General features: G+C 41.0%; 1 protein-coding gene across 3 annotated transcripts in view; it reads left to right on the top strand.

Moving 5' to 3' along the window:
- Positions 1 to 25,816, top strand: part of LOC126106332 (signal recognition particle receptor subunit alpha homolog) — an 80,382-nt gene that overhangs the window by 49,067 nt on the left and 5,499 nt on the right. For all 3 annotated transcript variants that reach the window (XM_049912580.1, XM_049912581.1, XM_049912582.1), the window contains 6 exons: positions 2,610 to 2,757; positions 3,469 to 3,635; positions 6,458 to 6,602; positions 9,853 to 10,044; positions 12,736 to 12,907; positions 16,460 to 16,587. In XM_049912580.1, the coding sequence (XP_049768537.1) occupies positions 2,610 to 2,757; positions 3,469 to 3,635; positions 6,458 to 6,602; positions 9,853 to 10,044; positions 12,736 to 12,907; positions 16,460 to 16,587 (952 nt within the window). The remainder of the gene's footprint in view (positions 1 to 2,609; positions 2,758 to 3,468; positions 3,636 to 6,457; positions 6,603 to 9,852; positions 10,045 to 12,735; positions 12,908 to 16,459; positions 16,588 to 25,816) is intronic.

Below are 25,816 nucleotides of genomic sequence, written 5' to 3' on the forward strand. Positions count from 1 at the left end.
CTTCTGTTATCTTTAGTAATTGGTTGAGTTGTTGATTGGTTGCTGCCAGTAGTTTTAGATCATCCATGTATAGCAAATGTGTGATTTTGTGTGGGTATGTTCCAGTAATATTATATCCATAATTTGTATTATTTAGCATGTTGGATAGTGTGTTCAGAGCAAGACAGAGCCAGAAAGGACTTAATGAGTCTCCTTGGTATGTTCCACACTTAATCTGTATTGGCTGTGATGTGATATTATTAGAGTTTGTTTGGATATTAAGTGTGGTTTTCCAGTTTTTCATAACTATGTTTAGGAACTGTATCAATTTAGGATATACTTTGTATATTTCCAATATCTGTAGTAACCATGAGTGGGGTACACTATCAAAAGCTTTTTGGTAATCAATGTATGCGTAGTGTAGTGACCTTTGTTTAGTTTTAGCTTGATATGTCACCTCTGTATCTATTATCAGTTGCTCTTTACATCCTCATGCTCCTTTGCAGCAGCCTTTTTGTTCTTCATTTATAATTTTGTTCTGTGTTGTATGTGTCATTAATTTCTGTGTAATGACTGAAGTTAATATTTTGTAGATTGTTGGTAGGCATGTTATGGGGCAATATTTAGCTGGGTTTCCTGTGTCTGCTTGATCTTTAGGTTTCAGATAGGTTATTCCATGTGTAAGTGTATCAGGGAATGTGTATGGGTCTGCAATGTAACTGTTAAATAATTTAGTTAGATGTGAATGTGTTGAGGTGAACTTCTTTAGCCAGAAATTTGCTATTTTATCATTTTCAGGGGCTTTCCAATTGTGCGTAGAATTAATTGCTCGTGTGACTTCATGTTGCAGAATTATCACTTCAGGCATTTGTGGTATCATCTTGTATCTGCTTGTATCCACCGTGCATGCCTGTTATGTTGTACCGGGTTTGACCATATGTTGCTCCAGAAGCGTTCCATGTCTGTCATGTTTGGTGGATTGTCTATTTTAATGTGTGTGTTATCTATTGTCTGGTAAAATTTCTTTTGGTTTGTGTTGAATGTTTGGTTTTGTTTCCTTCTATTTTCACTTTTTTTGTATCTTCTATCTATCTTATTATTATTATTATTTGGAAATGAAGAAGCATTTTGAGGAGTGATTTTAGTGTGTAGTACCTGGGATCCTAACATGCACCTCCATATAGATTGCAAATTTTGGTCTATCATACTTTCCATAAAAAGTGTGGAACTATATGGTCTGACTTGTTATTGTCATATTAGAGCCTGTGCTCTATTTTGAAAAACTGTTGTACTCACTATGTTGTCAAGACAGATGTGAATAAGCAGGCTCTAAGACTGCAAGTAACACCATGTTATATTGACAGTGTAATTGATGTGTTATCTGGGAACTACAAAAGTTCCACATTTTCTGGTAGAATGCAGTGATTAGCAGTAATATTTTCTAAGAATACCCCCTTTCATGATTGGGGTTTTCTTTTTTTTTCATTAAATATGTTGAGTGATTCTTTCATAATTGTACACACCAATACTGCCTTTTGGAACATCCTGTAAATTAAAAATGTATTGCAGTAAAGATTTCAGGTCAGTTTGAAGTGAGTAGGTTCTCAAATGCATACATTTTCCCTAATTTCCCTTTCTCACAAACTCGGTAACAAATTTTGCTTTTATGCTTTTTTTCTTCTTTGTGACAGTAATATTTCTGTCTTTTGCTTACAGTCACTTTTGCAATTTGTTCTTCCATTCTTCCAGTTTGTTTGCTTTATTACTCCATTTAAAATTCCACTTTGTTATTTTACCACACTTCTGATGCTCTTGCATAAACTATAGGCTCCAAAATTGGCATGCATTTTACTCCACTTGATGTGGTAAATTAATTTTCACATTGAGAGATAATTTCTAAACCATTTGGTCCACTTATTTATTATATTCTCCAGTTTTTAAGTTAGTTGCATACATGTTGACCAACTTTTGACCTAATTCTCAACTAGATTTTTTAGTCAAGAGTATTTGAGTCTAATACACGTCTGCCAAGAATTAAGATTTTCAGTTTTCCATCCGAACTCTTATAAAGATAAATGATTGGTTATTTTGAGTAAATTAAATCTGAGTTTTATTTCGTATCTTGAGCTCCGTTTACATCCTTGGTATTAACCATGCTGATCATATGTGGCTTCTGATACAAAAGATATTGAATGTGAAATCTGGAGCATGTGATGGATTACTGGGTTTTTCTTGTTATTTCTCAAAAGATAACAATAGACATAAACAGTGCTTGAAGTCTTCCATATTTTTTTTTATTTGTAAGCTAAATTTCAAAGCAAAGTTCAGTATTTTTGTTTACAATTTACTTTTAATACTTGATAGTAGAAATAAAGTGTATATTGAAGTATTGTACTGAAATAAGTGATGCACATTAATATGTCAATGGAAAACTACATGCAGTTCAAGCATAAGATGCCTTAATCCGTTTCTGACTATTGCATCATAAATTGTGTGTAATCTGTATTTGTGTTTGATGGAATAAATGAAAGTATAGAGCCAACATTGAATTGTATATGCACAAAGGATGACCTTATGTATTTGTGATAATAAAATGTAACAAAGTTCTTCATGGACACATCTTGTCACAGGAAAAGCCCAAAGCCTGAGAAAGAGAAGGCAGGCAAGAAACCCAGAGTTTGGGAACTTGGAGGGACATCACGTGATGTGGCAAATCTTGAGAGGACAAGGGATAAGCCAGAAGACAGAGATGCTGTGGCACCACGACCCGACACTTCGGTAACTCAACATCAGTATTGCTGTTCAGTCTATATTTTTTGTAACTTCTCAAAAAAACCCACTCACTCACTCTTACAGTGGATCTTAATGTTCAAAGGCCATCTGTTTCTCATCTAACATATATATATCAAGTAGTGAGTGATGGACAGAATTTCCCAGCAGATTAAAAGTGAACACTTTGTAATTCAGTTTCCAGAGAATACAGTATTAGGCTTGGCGTTACAAAGAAAGATAAGAGAACTCGGTCCTTCCTGTATGTGAGTGCATAATTTCCCTTTGAACACATTAGTTTTTACCATTCAACTGAAAAGAAGTTTATTCATGACATTACTTAAAAGCAACTAATTTTGCACCATATAGCCCATCATAACTTAATGTAATATTTTCATACAGTGTGTTTTAAGCGTTAAATCCTCAATTATATGATTCTTGTCTTCATTATCTTGTGAAAATATGATGAAGTTTTAAACTTGTCATGAAAAAATATTGCATTAAATTGTGACAGCTTACTTTGTAGAATTTTTTTATAACACAGCCTTTCACAGTCACTGTGTATGCTTAACTTAAAAAAGTTTTCTTATCCCCAAAAATCATAACATTCCATTATGATAGATGTCGAAATAGTTTGTAATATATGCATAGTATGCACTATATTTCTATATAGAAACAGCACTTTCAAAACACCGTGTAGCATGTTATTTAATATTGTAGATGGTGGGTACAATGAGTGGAGGAATACGTGACTTGGAGGTGGAATCCAGTGACTCGGAGGCAGAGTATGATGAAGATGATGGTATTGGAGACATTCAGACAACAAGACAAACTAATGCATCTTCCAGTGGCACGTCAAAGGCACAGAGAGTGTTTTCTATGTTCAGGTAGGTTGTCCTTAAAATGAAGAGTTTCAGCATTCTGCTTCATTCTTATGCATGCTTCAGAGCTCTTAATTAGGGGGGGGGGGGGGGGGAACTTTATGCAAATTTAGGGAGTATTACCTCTGCCTCAGTGGGTAATTTCCCCAAGCACTCACTAATACAGTTGAACATGTGTAGTACTCACTCATTGAAACATTTCTTTGTTGATTACGGTTTAACAGTCAAAAACGAAAGTTATTAGTATAAGTAGAAAATATTAGAGAATAGAATGAAATTTTATTTTCACATAATCACAGGTCTCTTTCTGGGTGAAATATTGTAAAATATTGTGCAGCACAGAGAGGAACTGCACATTGTGCACACTAATAAGATGTCCATTTTCAAAAGTCTCCTCTTGTTGTTACCAGCTCTTCATTTGTCCTTTCTTTGTTGCGCTTGGCAGAAATTTTGAAAAATGCCTGGCTGTAAAAAGAGTTGCTGTTGGTGTTCAGAATGTACATTTCAGTTGATGGTCCTCATTGTGGAATGGATACGGCCAAGTCTTCCCTGAAAATAATCAGTTACAATCTGCTTTTTTCACCACCATATTTTTTGTCCAGAACATATGCCTTGAAGCATTGTTTAGTGCCTTAGTGGGAACTGTTAATTTCTGAAGGACAGCAGAAAGTATTTAGGTAAATTTATTTACATGTAAGTATTTTCACATATTTCAAAACTCGTCCTGTATCTTTTGAGAACGTGGTGATAGAATCTTAAAGTTCATAATTAAAATTAGAAAAGAATATTTCTGCTATAGAAAAAGACTTGGTTTTCTGGGGCTACATGGGTTGATTGAAGCAGTCAGGCTAATAGTGTAGTCGTATATTACCCAGGTCAGGCTGAGAAAGTATCATTCATAAAAATGTACTTGTAAGTTGTTGAGTCATTGGTGGCCACATAACAAGGCTGAAAACTTTGCTAGCTTTTGGGCAAATTCTTCTCCACAGCTACATGAATACACTGTCCCAGCTGACTACATTGTGCCGCACTGCAGCTCAACAAGAGCCAGCAGCTGCATGGGACCGAGACGTGGCAGCTGCTGTAGCCACAGGCAGCAGGGGACTTGTGCAGCACATGACGCTGAACGGTAGATTGAGAGGGGGGTGACAGAACAGAAGAAGAGGGAGACTTTTTTGGAGGAGCACGCAAGTGGGGTTAGTTAAGTTAGTCAATGGTGGAGACGGATGTGTTGCAGGGTGCTAGAGGAGATCGCGGCCCCAAGGATTATGGGATCGGAGGATAAGTTGGGAAGACAACACCCATCTAAGTAATTTGGAGAAGCTTGTGTTCGTAGAAGTATCCAGATGTCAAGAGCTGTGAAACAGTCACTGAAATAGAGAACATTTTGCTCAGCATTGTATGCCACTATGCAACCACAGACTGGCAGTGAAGAAACAAAAAAAGGAAAATATTGATGTATTTGCTACACAAGGACTCTCTCAACCACTTTCGTCATAGGCATTTTCGTGTCTAGAGCATTAGAGTGTTGGAAGATCCATATAACATTTTTGGGAGTCCAGTGAACACTTTAATGCACCTGGGATAGTCATAAAGTTGTAATCATCACCACCAAAACTCAAACTACGACCATGAAACTTGGTGATGGTGTTAGTTCTTCTCTACGTATTCATCCTTCAGTCCAAACATTTTCCTTGACAGTGCACAACTTGTTGGAGACTTTGATTGTATGTACATTCCTCCTTGAAAATCCTTATCTTCATTCTGAAAATTACTGCCTTGCAGTGGTTTCGTCATCTGAGAGAAGAAGGAAAAGTCACTGGCTGGTGTATCAGGAGAACACAGGTCGAGGCTAAGTTTGATAGCCAAAACAAGCAGCATGTGTCACTGTGTGCTGCACAGAATGACCTGGGATGTTGAGCATAATCTACTAGCACTGTGCCACGGCAGGCCCAAAACAACTGTTGTTGGGACTTCACTTTCGGTGGTCCACTTTTCCTCTCCTTGCTTTATTCCATTGTGTCAGGATCATTGTAGTACACACAACACCCTTCCTTGGTACTCGCACACTTAAAGAGATCATATAGAATGACCTGACATGGCTGAAATATTCTCCTTGCTTTCTAGGTTTGAGGGGCTTTTTGAATGGTAGTGAGCAGTTGCAGTATCCAATGGGAGCAGCCTGTGTTGTGCAAGATGTGGAAACTGATCATAATTGTTTCTCAATTGTGACACCGCAGTCTGTGAACACCCGAGCCTTCATTTCTGTGCTATTCTAATCTTTCAGACCGATTATATGTCATTTCGATCTTCATCATTCAGACTTCTTTGACCAGATTGGTATTGTCTGCATCGCCTCAAAAGTATGTCGTATGATGATGCATTGTTACTGTACACTTCCATTAACTCCTTATGGATTGTAGCAGAATTGTTCCCCTTCAAATACAGAAAACAAATTATGCCACAATACTAAACTTTATAATTTTGTTTTGATTCCTCTAGCAGAGAGATAACGTTCCATGACATGGGATTTCAGTGTGTACTGGGGCTGTAGACATGTACCTAGAGATGAACAAAAAATTAATTACAAAACTTTATTTTATCAAGGTAATGATTGAAACATTCTGACTATCCATTGTATATGACTACATTGATTGCATTTCACATGGAAACTTCATCTGAGCATTCTATTGGATGTTTTGAGGCCTTTGTGCTTATAGTCATTGGTCTCACTATGTGGTATCGTACAATGTAATTGGACATCAGTACTTGGCAACTACTATGTGTTGAGATTTGTATTTATTAAACCTTAATCGCTGTCTCCACAGAGGCCTCGTGGGCAGCAAGAGCCTGACACAAGAGGATATGGCACCAGTCCTGGACAAGTTGAAAGACCACTTGATAGCAAAGAACGTCGCCGCAGACATTGCAGGGAAGCTCTGCGATTCTGTAGCCACCAGCCTCGAAGGAAAGGTACTTGTCAGCTGTAATGCAGGTCTTCCTTAGAACAACCAGCATAACTTCTCAGAATTTATAACTTGAGTCTGTCGAGTAGAGTAATAAGTTTTGAAACTAAAACTAAAGAGTGAATGAAGCTTAAAGACAGCAAACAGTATATAATACATGGTGCACCTGAAGAGTTTGGTGAATGGTCTCAGAAAATGAAGGAAAGGGGAGTTACAAACAAAACATCTTTACTGAGCTTCAATGTAATCACCATCAGTCACAACACACTTCTGACATCCCTTATAAAACAGTTGGAAACTGTCAGCAAATGCATCTTGTGGAATGGCTTGAAGCACTGCGGTCGCACCACTATCAGATATCTCCAAAGTCTGCAATTTTCATGAACTATAGTGTTTAGACTGTCCTTGCTTACCTTCAACTTTTCAGCTCTCTTTCTCAGACACAGCTATTAATCATCCACAACACATCTATTGCATTGATTCATTGTTGCCTGGGATTGTGCATGTTGACCCAAATTCTGCTCATCCACAACGCTATACTTCGTGCCTCTAGATCATTTAAACCATTCAGAAGACACCCTTTTTACTCACCGTATCAACACAACATATTCACATTAACATTCCGTGAGTCTTCAACACCATTTGCTTAAGTTGAAGCAGAACATGATGTCCACGTTTTACTCCATTTTTTTGCTCCATTTTCCAGTAACACGAGTGTGATGGATGCTTCCGGATGGTTGGTGAGAGTAGAAGAGTTAAAGAAAAGCAAAGACAGTGTATGCACTATTGTTCACGAACACTCACATTATCCATTGGAGCTTCAAGCACTTCCACAAGCAGTGTATGCTGACAGTTTGCAAAAGTTTTACAACCGTTTTCAGAAATGTGTTGTAACTAACTGTCATTACTTTTAAGGACAGTAAAGGTATTTTATTTGTAACTCTTGTTTCCTTTTTCTGTGACAGTCCTCCGAACTTTGTAGACTCACCTTGTATTAACAAATGAAATGTTGCAATAATAATGTGTAAAGTCAGTATGATAAGCATTTACTAAAAGAAAATGAAGACGTAAAGAACAAGAATTGAAGCAAGTGTAATAAAGTACCAGAGCACATTTAAAAATAGTGGAAATGTTTTAACGTATCCCTGAACATTCTCTTAGAGAAGCTATCAGATCCAGTAGAAATATAAGTGGATAGACAAAAATCTACACACTAAGTGGTAGTACAAGAAATGCACACAAGATGTGGAAGCTTTTAGAGCCAGTGGCTCCTCCTGGCAGAAGGGCTGAGAGGAAAGGAAGGAGGATGAAGGAAAACCACTAACGAGGTTAAGGAAATAGAACTATGGAAAAGTAGCCCGTAACCTGGGATCAGGGGAGACTTTCTGTGTGGAACGAGAAGAAACGATTGATCATTGGTGCCTGCACCAGATGAGATATGAAAACCTGAGAACTTAAATGTGGAACATAGGTAATAGGCAAGATACAGATTACTGAAAAACATCACATAAGAGTGGGAAGCTAATTGCATTTTATATGGTAAATATATGAGGGGAATGGAGAGAGCAAAGAAAAGGAAAAGTAGCTGAAAAGAAATGCTGAGACTACAGAAATTAATGTAAATTTAGACCTGATGGACAGTGATAACCAAGCACATGTTGTAGTGCCAGTTCCCACTTGCGGAATTCTGAGAAACTGATGTCAGGAGGAAGAATCCAGATGGCACTCGTGGTGAGAGAGACACCAAACTCATGACTGTCATGATGCTGAGCATTTTATGCATTATGGTATCGTTTATTGGCAGTATACACCCTCTGTCTGTGCTCATTTATCCTAACTGGTAACTTGGGGGTAGTCATAACACTGTAAATGGTTTAACACTGTTCAGGTGACAGCTGGTACACAATGTGTGTTGCTTCACAGGTGGCTCTCCCTTTAATGTTGTGTGTTTTGCCAGTTACAAGGCTGGTACAGATGGTGGTAGGAGCATGCATAGTTAGTCTTACTGCAGGAATGGGCTCAGGGGTAGGAGCTATAGGCTAGGCAAATGGATGGAGGAGGAGTTTAGGGTCTGACCAGGATATCCCAGAGATTGGGGCAGAAGGTGAGTAAGGAGGCAATGAAAAGTTATTTAGCTGTACTGGGCAACATTTCAGACAGCATTGACTGTATTTCAAGGTATATTTTAGGAAGTCACAATTTTTGGAACAGCAGATGCTTTGTGACAGTCTCACGTAACAAGGATCAGTGTTGCTTCATACTGTATAATGGCTGCCAGGTTCTCTAATTGTAATCATTGGTTCTCCTCAGTAAATTGCAGCACCTTCTCCATAAAGACAGCATTGGTTAGGAAAGCCACACAAAAAAAAAAATCTTAGAAATTTTTATAACATTTGCAAGTGTGGCTGCATAAATCGCTCACCATTTGATTCTTCACGGTGTCCACCTCATACACCGAACAGAGCTGAACAAAAATTTAGATCAGACTTGGTCATCTGTGAACTTGCACAATTATGTTTATTAAAACTCAGTTTGACAATTTATATTCAGTGAATATAAACACAGAAACTGTCACCAGTCATTTATGAAATATTGGATCATTTCCGCAAACTAATTTTCGAGCCTTCTCAGATTCAACGTCAGGTGCGGAATGCAGAAGTTGTCACAGAGACAGTAAATACTTTAATGTATCGCCATGTGCGATAGTTATATGGCAAGTTGTGTTGAACAATGAATTTGTTCACTTATGGTGGGAGTGTGGGCAGTACACTTATTAATATCCACCTGGTAGCTTCCATTTGTATTGTCTTTTTGCATTGAGCAGTAAGTAAATTAATTCACTTTTAACATAAGTTGCTATGTAACTATCACTCATGGCAATAGTGTTTGCTGTCTTGTTGTCACAGAACAAGTAACCAGCATCACCCTACAAGAATAAATATGTAACATTTGTATGCTCCGTGTGAAGATGATGCTGAAAAGGCTCAAAAACTAGTTCATGGAAATAAAAAAAACTATTTTGTAAGTGACTGGTTGCAGTTATCTGTATAAATATTTAATTACAACACAGTCATCCATTGTATAATATCTTTAATTGATAAGCTTAAACAGTTTCCATTTATATGGTACTGCAGTTCACAGCAAAATCTGTTGTTTTTCTTATTTGCATTATAAATGCCTTTCCAGTAACTTCTCTTTGCTTTGTTAATTTATCTGTGCTGTAAGTTTGAGAATTGTTGGTCTGCTGCACATTGCAGGTTGTCGGAACATTTGATACTGTTGCCAAAACGGTCCGTGCAGCACTTACTGATGCTCTGCTTCGCATTCTGTCCCCGAAACGTCGTGTCGATGTGCTGAGAGATGCATTGGAGGCCCGGCGCCAGGGGCGGCCTTTTGTCATCACTTTCTGTGGTGTCAATGGTGTGGGGAAATCTACAAATCTTGCAAAGGTAATACATACTCTCATAAATACAGTTTACTGTAGCTTTGGCTTTAAGTTGGTAGTATAAGAATTTAGTCTGCCTTTAGTACGGAAGACAGTGGAGCTGACAGCCATTTAACACAACTACTAGTGTTTTGACAGGAAATTATCTGACTTTTATGAAACTATTATTTATAGCATCAGTTTATGTATGATTTAGTTGGTACCTCAACCAAGAATATCACCATGTGCCTTTAATTAATCAGAACTAAAAACACATATACATGGTCCAGTCTCATCAGTGCGACTACCCACTATGTTCAACATTGATGTGCAATAACTGCATAAAGCAGCACTAACAGTGGAGAGTATATAAAGTGTGTGGGAAAGATGCAGAAGGCAATGTTCTTGTCATAATGTGGAAACAGTGATTTAGCTGGTTTCCAAAAGGGTATGATCGTTGGTTACTGGGCCAAGGGTGGAAGCATTTCTGAAGTGGCTAAGTTTATAAACTTATGTGCACTGCCGTGTTTAAAGTATGCCGTACATGGTGAAATGGTGCCATCTAAAGCCAAGATCATAGATGACGAGGTGAACAGCAGTTGTGTAGATGTGTATGGGTGAATAAACATGCAACCATTGAGCAGCTGACCACCCAGATGAACCAAGGGGCTATCAACAATGTCTCCTTGACGATCGTTCAACAAATGTCGTTGAGTACGGAACTCTACAGCAGGCGCTTTATGAATGTCTATGTGCTTACTTCTGTTGGTCATTGACGAAGGTTGTAATTTGCTTGCCAATACCTCAACTGGACGTCCACTCGGTGGCAACGGGTGCCTTTTTCAGATGAGTCACATTTTATGCTCCATTGGACAGAAGGCCATTGGTGTGTACAGCCATGCGATTGCCAGAATGGTCTAGGCTTGAGGAGGGAGCATTATGGTCCGGGGGGAAAGTTTCCAGTGTTCCCTTGGTGATGTCGACATTCTGGAAGACACAATGGATCGACACAGTTATGCCTCCATCTTTGTGGTCCATGTCCACCTGTACATGTAGTTTGTTTTTCCTCAACACAGTGGCATGTACCATAAGGACAGTGCAACATGTCGCACAGTTCAGACTGTATGTGCGTGCTTTGAAAAGCACCAGGATGAGTTCACCATGCTCTCCTGGCCATCAAACTAGCCAGATTTATTTAAGCTCAATCGAGACTCTGTGAGACCACCTCAATCAGAAACCCATTGCAGCTGGCCACAGCATTGTAGTCAGCATGGCTCCACATCCCTGTCAGTACCTTCCAGAACCCGATTCACTCTCTCTTCCTAAAGGGCTGTGCTGCAAAATGTTTATTCAGGCTTTCAAGAAGTGGTCACATCAGTGTGACTGAACTGTGTGCTTATCTTCATTGTAAAAGTAACAGGTCCATAGTTGGGATACCCAGCACACAGTTGTTAAATGTGATTTATAGCATGCCACAAAGACCTGAATGCCTGCTTGCTGCTACACCACATAGGCTATTTGGAGCCTTCATCAAGATATTGCAGTTGTCAGTGTAAGCTGATTCTTGGCAGTTGCAGCTGGCTGGGCACGGCAGCTTCGCGGCGTTACTTCAACCAATAACATAATGCGATTTTATAAACGTCTCTGTGGCAGTGCCTCATTGTTGTTGAAGCTCTGTAGACAGCTGCTGTTTTTGCTTGCAACTGTTAACACTTAGCAGTTGAAAGATGGCAACAGTGCTGCGAGCTGTCGGGGGATCTTCTTGACAACGTCTCGACTATGTTTTTTTTTTTTTTTTTTTAACTTTGGAGATGGGAGTTGGCTCTCCAGTGCATCTTCTTATCTTGACATCCATCTAAACTTAATTTCCATTAACACATTCTCCACTAACCCCCTTTTTTCATTATCATTATTTTTCATTATATTTTTATACATACTTCTTTATTTACATGTCATTAGTTTCTGACCTATTATCTCTGGAACCTCCTCCACTGTCTTTCTCTCTTGCAGCTCATTACAGGTGGGTCCCTCTCATCCTGGGATCTGTGTGATGTTCCCTTCCCTTTTAACGTTCACAAGCTATCTCTTCCTTCTCCCTGAGGAAGTAAGTTACAGTTCTGAAAGCTAGGAAGTGTGTGTACTTCTATAAATTACACGCTGCTGCATATCTAATGGAAATTGGTGGATAAAAAATCTACTCAGCAAGTGGCAGCAGGAATGAGTGTGCACACACATAAAGATTTTACTTTTACAATATTTTGGAGCCAGTGACTCCTCCTTCTGGCAGAAGAGTTCAATGGGAAGGAAGAGGGGTGAAGGAAAACTACTAGAGAGGTTTAAGGAAAAGGGCACAGTTTAGAAAAATCACACAGAGCCCCGGATCAGGGAGACTTACCAGACAGGATGAGAAAGAAAAAGTAAATCTCTCCAGTCCTTTTCCTTCATCCCTCTTCCTTCCCCTTCAACTCTTCTGCCAGGAGGAGCCAGTTCCTCCAACAGCTTGCCAAAGTTAAACCTTTGTGTGTGTGTGTGTGTGTGTGTGTGTGTGTGTGTGTGTGTGTGTGTGTGTGTGGTGTGTGTGTGTGTTTTTCTCATGCCACCACTTGGTGAATGAATTTTTTATCTATCCATTTACATTATATTGTCAATAACTTGATTATTTTTGTTTTTAGCATGTGAGACTATGACTTAGTGCAACTGACTGCCTTCTTTCTAGATCTGTTTTTGGCTCGTTGAGAATGGCCTCAGAGTGCTCATCGCAGCCTGTGACACCTTCCGTGCCGGTGCTGTCGAACAGCTCCGTACGCACACTCGTTCATTGAATAATCTGCATCCTCCCGAGATGCATGGTGGGAAGCAAATGGTGCAGCTCTATGAGAAAGGATATGGTAAGTAATTTTGTACACGAAGCAGTTTTATCTTCGTGCCTACAACTGTGGCCCAATTAAACATCTTAACACAGTGTTAAGTGATGTTACTCACATTTATTTTTATGCAAGAAATTTATCATATTTACTGTTTTATCAGTAGATAAGAAATATTTGATATTTACACAGATGAAGGGTGTCTATTTCGTGGGCTCTTAGGAAGTAAGAACTATTGCAAATATAGACCAGTGAATTCAGAAAGTGTATTGAAGCTCTAGTTTTGGAAACATTGGAGTACTAATTTCAGGAGTGGAAAGATAGTGCAAGATATAGGTAGTAAAAAAAAGAAAAAAAAAACCACTCAGACATCTTCTTTAAGAGAGTAAAGATACGAGTCAGAAGTAGAGGTAAATCAATAGTTAACAACCATGAGTCGAATTCCAGAATGCAATTGATGAGCTCTCAGAAACTGGTAAATCTGATAAGAAAAAAAAATTACAGAAAGCCACAGGAAGACAATGTCATGCAAGATACACCAAGAATGGAACAGTTATAAGGAGACCGATAGTTTAAAAGTGAAATCCAAACCACGGTGTAATTTCATGGTATACACCATTTGCATTGGTCTAAGTAATATTAAAAGCCAGAAAAAAATCTTAGTACCAATCGGGACTTGAGTACTCCCTCCTCATTCCCTATTGCCAAGGCTGACAGATTCGTAGTTTGACATCTACCTGTGCTGTCTCTGAAACACACACTTACCTTTCACCCAGTTTAACATCTGAAAAACATCTCATTCTATAAATGAGAATATTGTTAACTAATTCATATTACCATTTGTTAGTTAGTCAGCACTATGTTGTTGAACTCTTTCCTTATAAGGAGTCTGGCAATGTAAAGTCCAAGTAGAACATCAAAAATTTCCTGGAATAAAAGTAAGCAAAACTAGCTCAGTGTCCGTCCCCTGTCTGTCTGCCATGCAGTGGGCCCGGTTCGATTTCCAGTCGGATCAGTTTTATCCGTTTGGGGACTGGATGTTGTGTTATCATCATCGACATGCAAGTCACCCAGTCTTGCCTCAACTGAAAGGACTTGCAACTTGGCAGCCGAACTTCCCAAGGTGGGGACTCGTGACCATCAGTGCCACATGATCATTTCATTTCATTTGTACTACTTCTTCTTCTTCTTCTTCTTTCATCATGCATTAGGCTTTCCCTCAGCCTGTTGCATTTGTACTCTAGGCTTAAAAAGATTTGCCTGAAAAATAGGGAAGTTTTCAATTTTGTTTTTTGTGCATTCCAATGTCTCAACACCTTTATTATTTGGCGAGTTGTTATCTTTACTAAAAAGTATCTCTTTTGCCCAGGACTTAACGTTATTGCAGTAACTACTTTGTTGTTCTCCTTTTGTTGTAGTTGTTTCTTTAGTTAGTGTAATTCTCCATTCCTTAAGAACTGTTTCTGCTCTGCATGTGATCTGTTTAACAGTGGCTGTCTAGATTTACACACACCTCCAGTCATATTGATTTAGGTTTTCCATAGTTTTTCTACACCAACGAACATGGAGGGTGGGGTAACTATTTCAACAAGACCATACCCTGATCAGAATATCAAAGTGATTGACAGCGAACCACAGTTGAACATGGAAGGGAGCAATGTTGTCAGTTTGCTGCAGTGTGTATGTGCTGTATGGCCATATAAGCCCAACTGCTGTGCTGCTCTGTACTAACCTCTCACACTTCCTGTTGACATGCAGTATTGAGTTCACTTTATAGGATCGTAATATCCTTGTTGCTTAACATGGTGTGGGGCATTAGCCTCTACAATGGCAGATGACCAATTTAAGTTTTCCAACAGTTGGTCCACTTCAACTGCTTCAGAAAATTATTGAGGTTTGTCTCACCATGATAGTCATTTGTTTTCCCCAGCATTCAAACCAGATGACAGTTGGTATGAAACCAGATGAAATTCCAGCACATCAAGACGGTGATTCTTGCAACCTTTCCCAAGGGAAAAGCGATGCTTCAACATACACTGTCATCTGTCCAGTCATTCCTGACAGAATGAGTGTCACTTATCTAAGTTTAGGTAAGCGACACAGTGTCTTCAGATGGTACTTTAACAATGTCTCTTAAAAACTGACAATGCTGCACAGCAGTATCATGTGTCTCCATTACAATTTTGCATGCATTAATTTTTTTGTTTTTTGAAAAATGGAAATGATTGCATGGCGTTAGTGGCCGGGAGTTCCCAGGCAGGAAGTTTGGCCACCAAGTGCAAGTCTTATTGAGTGCGATGCCACATTGGGCAACTTGCCCGTCAACAGTGGGGATGAATTGATGAAGACAGCGCAACACCCAGAGCCTGAGGGGAGAAAATCTCCCACTCCAGCCGGGAATCAAACCTGGGCCCCCGTGCGTGGCATTCAAACGCGCTGACCGTTCAGCTATTGGGGCAGACATTTGTTTGGAAATGGAAGGTTCTGACAACTGTTAAGAATTCTTGCTTCCGCTGAATAATTTAATAATTACAATAATTCTGCCAAACAAAGAGTAATGCACAGTCTTTTATGCTTGGATGTTCTTATCCATATATGTGGTGACAAACTGCACCTTGTTGGAGTGAAGTAAAGTATGTTAATCATTGTTCTCTCCTCTTTTTAACAGGCATCCTTAGCTTTGACAAACCAGCCCTTTCCTGTCCTGCACAGTATTTTTACTTCCAGACTTGGACAACTGTGTTTTTATGAAACTTCAAAAACATCTGCAGTAGTTCTGACTACCTTCGTTGGAGGCAATAGTTGCACTATTGTATCTCTCTCCTCCTTGAAATGTTAGAACACCGATCACACACTCACATGTACGACCACGCAAAACTTGACCAGCTCGCTGAACTTTGTGTAACAACCATTGTACATCTGCTACAGGCTTCAGGCCTTCTGTTGTTCAAAACAGATGTGCCACAGAGGGAAACAAAGAAATCAGAATATAACACAACTATTAGGTTACCAGTCACAACAGTCTTCTGCTACTGGATGTAGTTATTCCCACAAAGACAGTTGACAATGGTGACCAGAACAGAAGGTACGACCATTGTGTTCTCTGGTTGGATGTTCCTACGGTGGCAGCCCTGTAAACAGATACATGTCGATCATTTTGTAGTCTGATCAAGGTATAGTACTCATGTTTTTTTTAAAAAAACTGCCTTTTTGTAATTTTTACTGTTGTACAATAATTTTCACAGGTAGCTTTGATATATGAAACATTCTGCTGTAAATAAATGTGGATATACATTCATAACGTGGTATTGTCTAAGATAAACTATCTTCAGCTACAATTGAAGAAAAAATACATATGTTGCAGCTGTGTAGGCTGGCTCGTATAACTGTGTTAAATGCTAGTTCTCAAAATCAGTAGGTTCTGTCAACAAGTGAAAGAGAGTATGTGCTAACTTATTTTGTGTAATAGTAGTTTATTTTTGAAATATTTCTTCTTACAGGTGTTACATAGTGACAGTAAATGTTGCTATGTACATGTACATTTATTCTGTTCACTGTATTACTTCATCTTGACAGGCAAAGATGCAGCTGGGATTGCAATGGAGGCTATTGGCTATGCACGAGACCAGGGACTGGATGTGGTGCTAGTGGACACAGCAGGGCGTATGCAAGACAATGAGCCACTAATGAGGGCGCTAGCCAAGGTACCGTATGTGATTACTGAAAAGCTTCCTCTCCCGTTTCTGTATCTTTGGTGCTGTGAGTTGATCTGCTTTGGCAGCTGTATAAAAGATAGAGATTTCCTGGTTATACAACCACTGGCCACGCAGTCAATTGCTTGTCACTAATTTGTGCTACACATATTTTTTTTTTTAGAAAACCTATCGCACTACTGTACGGCCATTATAACTCCACACCAAACAAAAAAGAAAGTTTTCCTCTGCCACCTCCAAAGATCTCCATCCAAAAGATAGTGGCCTCTTATTTTTGCAAAACTCATTGGCATGGTGACCACTTTGAAATCACTTGGAAAAACTGGCATAAGTTAGTGACCTTGCAGGGTCTGTATATACATGTTTTGCAATAATGTAAATCACTTTTCTTTTTAACAAATTAACAAAATACATTTGATTTTGAGAATGTCAATCACAAAATATAGTGCCAGTAGGTAGCAAGGTCAACTTACACTTAAAATAGCATTCTTCACAGTAAATTCACGAAATTTGCATGTACAATATTTAACATGACCTATCGATTATACTTCTCTGTTTGGAATTACCATAACAAGACTCAACATATACTCTTAATTTGAAGTAGGTGAGACTCTGCTAGCTGTTATATTTCATTAGACCATCTGATAGTCTATGTGGGGAGATGCATGCCAAGAACTAATAATAATACATTGAAGTTCATAATTTAAAAAGGAATTATGAGATTCACCCAGAAATTAAATTTTCCTGTTCTTTGCTTCCTTTAAAAGAAAGTTGTATGAAAAAGTGTATTGACAACAGGTACAGCGATGTATCAACTATTTTTCGACTTTATCTCCACCAGAACTGAGACAAACGTCATATCTTGGGATCAGAGTTGCGTGTTCCTGTGCTGTAGATTTCTGCTGACTGGGAATGGAACCAGCACGTAACAGTTGTCTTCAGCTCTTTGGCATTGGGAAAATGATGACTGGAGGAAAGGAATTTTTTCAGGCACAAGAAAAAATGGAAATCACTGGGAGCAAAGTCGGTACTGTTCGTTCAAAAAAGTAGTTGTGCACTGAGCCATATGTGGGCAAGTGTTGCCTTATATCAGCACATAAAGTTTTGTTTGACCTGTGGAAATTTCTGCAGTGTTTCACAATAATGACTAACATTCATTGGTTCACCTTAGGGGTGATTGTTATCACTGAAGCAACCAGTTTTTATCTCCAGTCCAACTTTACTGTTAAAACTGCACAAAATAACCAGTTTCAGAAGGAAGCAGTTTTTGGCTTCTTCTTACTATTATTTTAAGTAATAAACATAGACACCAAAAGACTGAAATTTTTTTGCCTCCCTCACACTTTTGCATTATACATTTCAAGATATGTATACTCAAACTGTCAAATAGAATAGATAATTAAAAAAAACCTAAGTCTGTACATCATTCGCTGCATATCTCCAAAAGTAATGAGGGCTTGAATACTACCAGAATTATTGTATTCTTTTGAAATCTCGGAAATCGTTTTGCATTAGAGGATCATACCACTATTTGAGCGTTATGAATAGTCAGTGCTAAAGGGTGAAAACTCAACTTTCCATGTTAAGTCATTCATTTACAAGAGCTGCAGACATTGTCTAAGAGGCCACCTCGCACAGCAACAGCTGCATTATTGCCTCAGCAGTGGTGTGCCAATTATTGTGTGTTTGCAGCTCATTGATATCAGCAGTGTAACTAAAATGAAGTTTACTAATAAACATTACTTGTTTTTAAAGCAAGTTTTATTTAAAAACAATTTAGCACCACTGATATGACACACTGATAAATGGGCTTCTATCCAGTTATTAGTAAAAAATAGACAGACCTGTTATAACACAGATCATACAAATACTGAGAAATGCTGGTTTTTAGAACTAAAATACTGGTATCAGTTTCCACCAGGCGGTTTTTCCCATCGCTGATTCCTTCTGGCTAGGAAGCCAATGAACAGAATGCCCTTCCTCTTCCAGACACCAAGCGCACCACTTTCTGCAACAGCAGTGTCTGTTTGAACTACAAATTGATCAAAGAGCCACTGTGATGCTAATAGATTGACTGCTGCTCAGTTGTGAGCAACTCATGTCTCACTACCCATGACAGTTCTGCCAAGGAACGTGTCGCTGCCATAGTGCTGCCATTCCTCCGAGGGGGCTCGCCACTCTTTGGTGGGTTCATGTTTGGCTACCATGGGGGCCCCAGCCTTTGCAGCATTTTTTCCCTTCCATGCTGCATGTCTGTCCTCTTGCTATTCTTCTTCCCCTCCCTTGGGGACCATGTCTGGGGTATTATTGGGAATGTTCTGCATTCTGTCACTGACATGCGAACAGTCTCCCCTTTGTTTTTCACTCTCTTTTCCTTTCTACGTTTCCCTACTGTCATTCCTCCACTTCGGCATTTGAGGATCTTCTTCTTCTTCTTCTTCTTCTTCTTCTTCTTCTTATTATTATTATTATTGTTATTATTCCTCCCTGTGTGCTCCTGAAATCCAGCCCACACATTTGACATGTTACAGGTGACTGGGTAATGCATAATTCCGAGGCCCAGGTCGACAGCTAGGGTTCGCGCGTACCCCGTGGTACAGACTAGTCACAGGAAGCTGTAACATTCAAAAATTGCCGATTGGTCCTTCTGTCAGGTGTTCGGAAGGTGTTACATGAGGTGTGAACGATCACCTAGGGCGGGTGCTCCCCCTTGCGAGGGGGCCCCCCAGTTGGAAGGAGCACGCCATCAGAAATGCTGGCAATCATTGGGGATTTCCTCATAAGTCAATCATCTTCCCACTCAACGTCTAAGAAAAGTAAAGGTAATGAGACTAATGATTCAATGCCGTTCCCACTGCACCACAGTTCCTCGTGGTCTCACGTGCTGAAGACAGTCAATCCTTTGCCACGGTAAATCTGTTCATTATTCAGAAAGGTGTAGATGCAGTTGCTGGTCCTGTGAAGTCCTGCTCTTGTTTACAGAATGGCACTTTTCTTCTTGAGACCACTTCTGATTCTAGAGCAAAATTGCTTGCTGCCTCGCTTCTCCACGGTTACCCTCCTCATGTCGAGGTCCATAGAACTTCGAATTCTTCCCATGGTGTAATTTACACCAGGCTGCTCGGCAGTCTAATCAAGGCCGAAATCCAATCTTACCTTTCTGATCAGGGTGTCATTGCCATCCATCGTGTAATGATAAAGGTAGATTGCGTAGATTGCTCCTTAGTGCCCACCCGCACTCTCTCTCACCTTTGATAGACTGGTGCTTCCGTCCAAGCTCGAAGCAGTCTATGAAATTATCACCATCCAGCCATACATTCCGAACCCGATGCCCTACTGCCAGTGTCATCTTTTCAACCACACTAGATTGTCTTGTCAACACTCAGCCAAATGTATCACCTGTGGCAGGGATTCTCACAAGGGCGATTGTCCGCCTCCTTCTTCCCGCTGTATCAACTGCAATGGTGACCATGCTGCCTCCCCTCGGGATTGTCCAGTGTATGTTTATGAGCAGGCTGTTCAAGAGATCCGGGTAAAGGGGAAGGTGGCTTATCAAGTTGCTCACAAGTTACTGGCTAGTTGCAAACCCAGCGTTCTCCCATCTGATACCTATAGTTCTGTTCTTGTTACCTTCGCTCCATGAAGGACATGGCCATGCAGACATGCGACCTCCAATTCAGCTCTGAGGTTGTGAATTTGCCCAGTGTCAAGGTAGCTTCGCCATCCCACCGGCCAGCTCTGTAACAAGCCGTCAAACTCTCACCTCAAGGGACGAAGCCAGCAGCTACACAACAGGTAGTCCAGAAAGGATAGGAGTACTCCTGCGATGACTTCCTCCATCCCTTCAGCCAAACACCCGAGTCTTGATATAACCGGAAAGGCTGGAAGATGTCCACTAAAGGCAAACGGTCCTCTCCTTCGCAACCTTGAAGATCCATGGAGCAGGATCCTGCTTCTGTGCCCTGTGGTAGTGCCTCTGCCTCAGCTGTCACTCGGCAGCCGCTGAGGTGACATCCCTACATCTTTTTCTCATCATGACTCTCCTCCAATGGGACGTTTGTGGTCTTTGGTCCCACAAGGAGGATTTACGGCTGCTTTTAGCGTCACAACGTCCTCTTGTACTCTGCCTTCAGGAAACAAAATTGCGCCCTCACGACCACTCTGAGCTTTCACATTTCTTACCGATTCATTTTGATCTTGCCCCTGAGGTTGGCATTCCATCTCATAGGGGTGTGATGCTGCTCATATGGGATGACATTCGTAGTAAACCCATCTCCCTGACTACCAGTCTTCAAGCTGTTGCAGTTTGCCTTTTCCTTCCCAACCTGACTTTTTTTTCCTCTGTACCATGTATGTCCCTCCGTCATTAACTGTCAGCAGGGCAGACTTCCTACAGCTTATTGGGCAGCTACCTCCCCAATTTTTGTTACTCGGTGACTTTAATGCACATCCTCCCCTTTGGGGTTCTCCCAGGACCTGTCGGAGGTGTGCCCTCTTGGCCGACCTTCTTAACCAACTTAACCTCTTCTGCCTTAACATTGGAGCACCCACTTTCTTTTCCGACTTCTCGCACACCTATTTCCATTTGGACCTCTCCTTCTGCACTGTCCAGCTTGCCCATCGTCTTGAGTGGTCCGTTCTGACACCTACTTGAGCGACTATTTCTGTTTTCTGACTCCAACCACATCCGTGTGCACGCCTAAATGGGAGCTTCCTAAGGCTGACTGGTAGCTTTACTCCTACCTGGTGACATTTGAACAAGATTTCCCCAGTTGTGATCACCATGTAAAATATCTCACAAATGTTATCCTTACTGCTGCAGAATGTTCCATCCCCCCCCCCCCCCCCTCCCTCCCACCACCACCACCACTTCTTCTTTACCGCATCATGTCCCAGGCCCTTGGTGGACTGAGGCATGCCACAATGAAATTCATGCATGGAGACGTGCTCTCCGCATTTTTAACCGTCACTCTATGCTGGCCAACTGTATTCATTATAAATGGATGCATGCAAGGTGTTGCCGCGTTCTTTTGGATAGCCAAAGAGCTAGCTGGATTTCATTCACTAGTTCTTTTAACAGTTCCACATCTTCCTCTGTCATGTGGGCCAACCTCCGATGGCTCTCTGGAACAAAGATCCATCCTCCAATTTCTGGCCTGACAGTAGCTGACGATGTCATCGTGGACACAATTGCTATCTCCAACACCTTGGGCTGCCATTTTGCAGAAGTTTCAAGCTCTCCCCACTATCATCCTGCCTTCCTCCATCGGAAACGAGCAGAGGAGGCTCGGGCGATACCCTTCTCTTCTCCAAATTGTGCGTGCTACAATGCCATCTTTACTATGAGGAAGCTAGATCATGCTCTTAGTTCATCCAGATCCTCTGCCCCAGGGCCAGATTCCATCCACATTCAGATGTTGCAGCACCTTTCTCTTGCAGGCAAGCACTTTCTGCTTAACACATACAACCGCATCTGGGCAGAGAGCACATATCCTGGACACTGGTGTGAAGCCACCATCATACCCATACCTAAGCCCGGTAAAGACAAAAACCTTCCTTCTAGCTGCCAACCAATCTCTCTTACCAACTGCGTAAAAGTGCATATGGAATGTATGATTCATGCCTGGCTTGTGTGGCAGTCGAGTCACGCAATTTACTGACGAACGCAGTGTGGATTTTGGGTGCGGCATTCTGCAGTTGTCCATCTCGTTACTTTGTCCACCCATGTCATGAATGTTTTTCGATTTGGAGAAGGCCTACACACTTGCTGGAGAACTGGTATTCTTCGTACTCTTTACATGTGGGGCTTACGTGGGTACCTGCCCTGTTGTTTTCGGGTGTTTTTACAAGACCGAGTTCTCAAGGTGTGTGTGGGTTCTGTCTTGTTGGACACCTTTATCCAGGAAAATAGTGTGCCTCAAGGTTACGTCCTGAGCATTGTCCTCTTTGCTATCGCCATTAATGGCCTGTCTCCCGCCGGGCACCTCTGGCTCCCTTTTTGTTGATGATTCTGCCATCTATTGCAATTTTCCATGCACCTGTCTCACTGAGTGGTGTCTTCAGCACTATCTTGATCATCTTTACTCCTGGAGCATCGACAATGGCTTTCGCTTTTCCACTGACAAAACCGTCTGTATGAATTTCTGGCAGCACAAATTGTTTCTCCCACCATCTCTACATCTTGCGCCTGTTGCCCTTCCGTTCATTGAAACTATGAAATTCATGGGGCCCATGCTCGATAGGAAAGTCTCTTGGTCCTCCCATGTATCTTACCTGGCAGCCCGCCGTATGCGGTCCCTCAGTGTCCTGTGTGTCCTCAGTGGTACTTCCTGGGGTGCCGATCAAACCAACCTCCTCCATTTGCAACGGTCACTTGTCCGTTCGAAACTCGACTATGGGTGCTTTGTTTATGTGTCTGCATGCTCATCCCTCTTACGCTGTCTCACCACTATCTACCAGCATGGCATCCATTCAGCCAGGCACACCTTTTACACCAGCCCGGTTAAGAGTCTGTTTGCTGAAGTTGCTGAACTACCACTGTTCTACCGCCGTGACTTTTTCCTCAGCAGTTATGCATGCTGTTTGTCTCCCATGCGTGGCCACCCCTCCTATGCCTCCTTCTTTGATGATACCTTTGATCGTCAGTATAGGGCTCATCCCTCTTCTCAGTTACCTCCAGGAGTTCACTTTCGGCACATGCTATGGTGGCTTACATTCACACTACGTGCAACTTTCCCCATAGGTGTGAACCCTTCACCACCTTGGGTTCGTGGCACAGCCCATGTATGTTAACCTTGGCCTTCATTCGCTTCCTAAGGACACTACTCCAGCCTCGGTCTATCACCTTAAGTTTCATGACCTTCACATGGAACTTTGCGATAGTACCTTTGTATACATTGTAGGCTCTCGGACTGACCACGGGGTCAGGTGTGCCTTCGTCATTGGCACCGGTGTCTTTCGATATCGGCTTCCAGCACACTTCTCAGTATTTACCGTCAAGCTCTTCGCCTTGTATCAGGCCATGATCCGATGGCACAGTCTTTTCAATTGTGTCCTCTGCTCAGACTCACTCAGTGCCCTTCAAAGTCTGTGCGCTGTACACTGCCCATCCCTTAGTGCAGCGGGTCAAGGAAAGCTGTCTCTTGCTCACTCTAATGTTTCTGTGAGTTCCTGGTCATGTCGGTCTGCCAGGAAATGATGCCGCTGACGCTGCTGCCAAGGCTGCAGTCCTCGTACCTCAGCCCACAAGTGGCAGGTGGTGGTGTCCCTTTGGCATCGCCAATCGTCTTCTCTTCACGGGAATAAGCCGGCTTATGAAGCCTATCCCAGCACCTTGGACGAACTCCTCTCAGCCCTCCCGCCAGGAGGAGATTATTTTAACTTGGCTGCATAGCCATAGTCATTTGCTAAGTGGCGCTACCCAACCACTTTGTACACATTGTGCCCAAATTTTAATGGTCTGCCACTTCCTGATAGAATGCCCTTTTTTTAACCATTAATGTTCCAGCTTGGGTTTGCTGTCTGATTTATCAGCCATTTTAGCGAATGACATGTGGGCTGTCAACTGCATTTTAATTTTTATCCACTGAAGCAGTATGGCGAAGGCCATTTAATTTTTAGTCTTGGACCTCAGTTTCTGTGTGGTGTCTTTATTAACGCTTTTTCCAAGTGCCTGTTTTTAGCTTTCTTCTCTTTCGTCAATTGCTACTGGCGTATAGTCGTTCAACGCCTCTCTGTATTCGTGTTCTATAGTTTTGCCTTGACTCCAGTTATTTTTTGCACCCTAAAGCAAAACAAAACAATCGTGCTGCCGCCGCAGATGTAGCAACGTTGCTGCTAAGCGACTCACTCCGTGTTCGGGTGTAGAGTGTTTCAATAGCCATTTTCTTGAACAGCACTGAGTGACAATTTTGTGCCCCAAGCATCACAATATCGCAAATCAAAAAACAGCATCTCTCAAAGGCCTGTCAATACTCTGTTCAAAAAAAATTATGCTCATTTTTGCTGCTTTTAAACAACTCATGACACTTAAACACATGTGTTTCCATCTGTTCGTCAGTCAGCACTGTTGCGAACATTTTTCTGTTAATATTTTGTTTCTCATAATCCAGTAAACATTAGATTTAGGCATATTACAAGCTGCTGCTGTAATCTATTTTGTATTCAGGTATTGATTCCCGTGTAAAAACTTTTTCCGCTTGCCCTACACTTTGGTGCATTTGGGACATGACAGATGCTCGTAACGCAGTTGCCACCAATGTTTCCTCAACCCTCCTGGAATATCTTGTGCTACTTCTAAATTCTTGGCTGAGACAAGGCTTTCTCCATGAAACCTTCCCAAATTAGGTACACCAACTCAGAACCCAATTTTTTAGTTTAATGCAAAATTTGATTGTGTATTACTGCTCAATTAGCTACTACATCTTGTATTCTGACTTATCCGAAGACACACTATGCACAAAACACAGTTCTCACTCTTGTCACTTTCCGTAGGTAACTGAACCAAGTCACATTCATTAGCCAAAACATCTCACCACCATCTGTGTCAATGACTTTAGCCCTTTTAGTTCACTGGAGAATTGTATTCTCAAAACTTTTGGGACAAACGTTGTATTGCTGACAAAAATGGTAAAAGACTGTTGTATCTTGCAATGTTGCTGACTGCTAATCTAAGTGTCTTTCTTTTGACTTCATGGTTTTTGCCCCTCATTTTGCTGTATTTCTTGCTTCTTCAAATGCTGTTTATACTTCCAGGTTGTGCAAAAATATTGTTGTGGTCTGTATTCCGAAGACTAGTTTGATGTCGCCCTCAGTGCAGAATCTTTTCGTGTGCAAGTTTCTTCATCTCTATATAATTACTGCCACTTACCTCTATATGAACCTACTTACTGTAGTCAACTCTTGGCCGCCATCTAAAGTTTTCATCCCGGCCATTTCTCTCCATTACCAGATTGACAATTTCCTAATGCCTGAGGATGTGTCCTGTCAACTGGGCCCTTCTTTTAGTCAAATTGTGTACTAGATTTCTTTCTTCCTCAGATGATTCAGTTCCACATCATTAGTTATTTGATCTACTCATCACATCTTCAGTATTCTTCTGTAAGAGCACATTTCAAAAGGTTACTGTTGATGTTTCACTTCCATACGAGGCTACACTTGAAGCAAATAGCTCCAGAAAGAACATTCTAACATTTAAATTTGTGTCGGGAGTTGACAAATT

Source organism: Schistocerca cancellata, chromosome 10 (assembly GCF_023864275.1).
Source record: "Schistocerca cancellata isolate TAMUIC-IGC-003103 chromosome 10, iqSchCanc2.1, whole genome shotgun sequence".
In the NCBI taxonomy this organism is placed as follows: domain Eukaryota; kingdom Metazoa; phylum Arthropoda; class Insecta; order Orthoptera; family Acrididae; genus Schistocerca; species Schistocerca cancellata.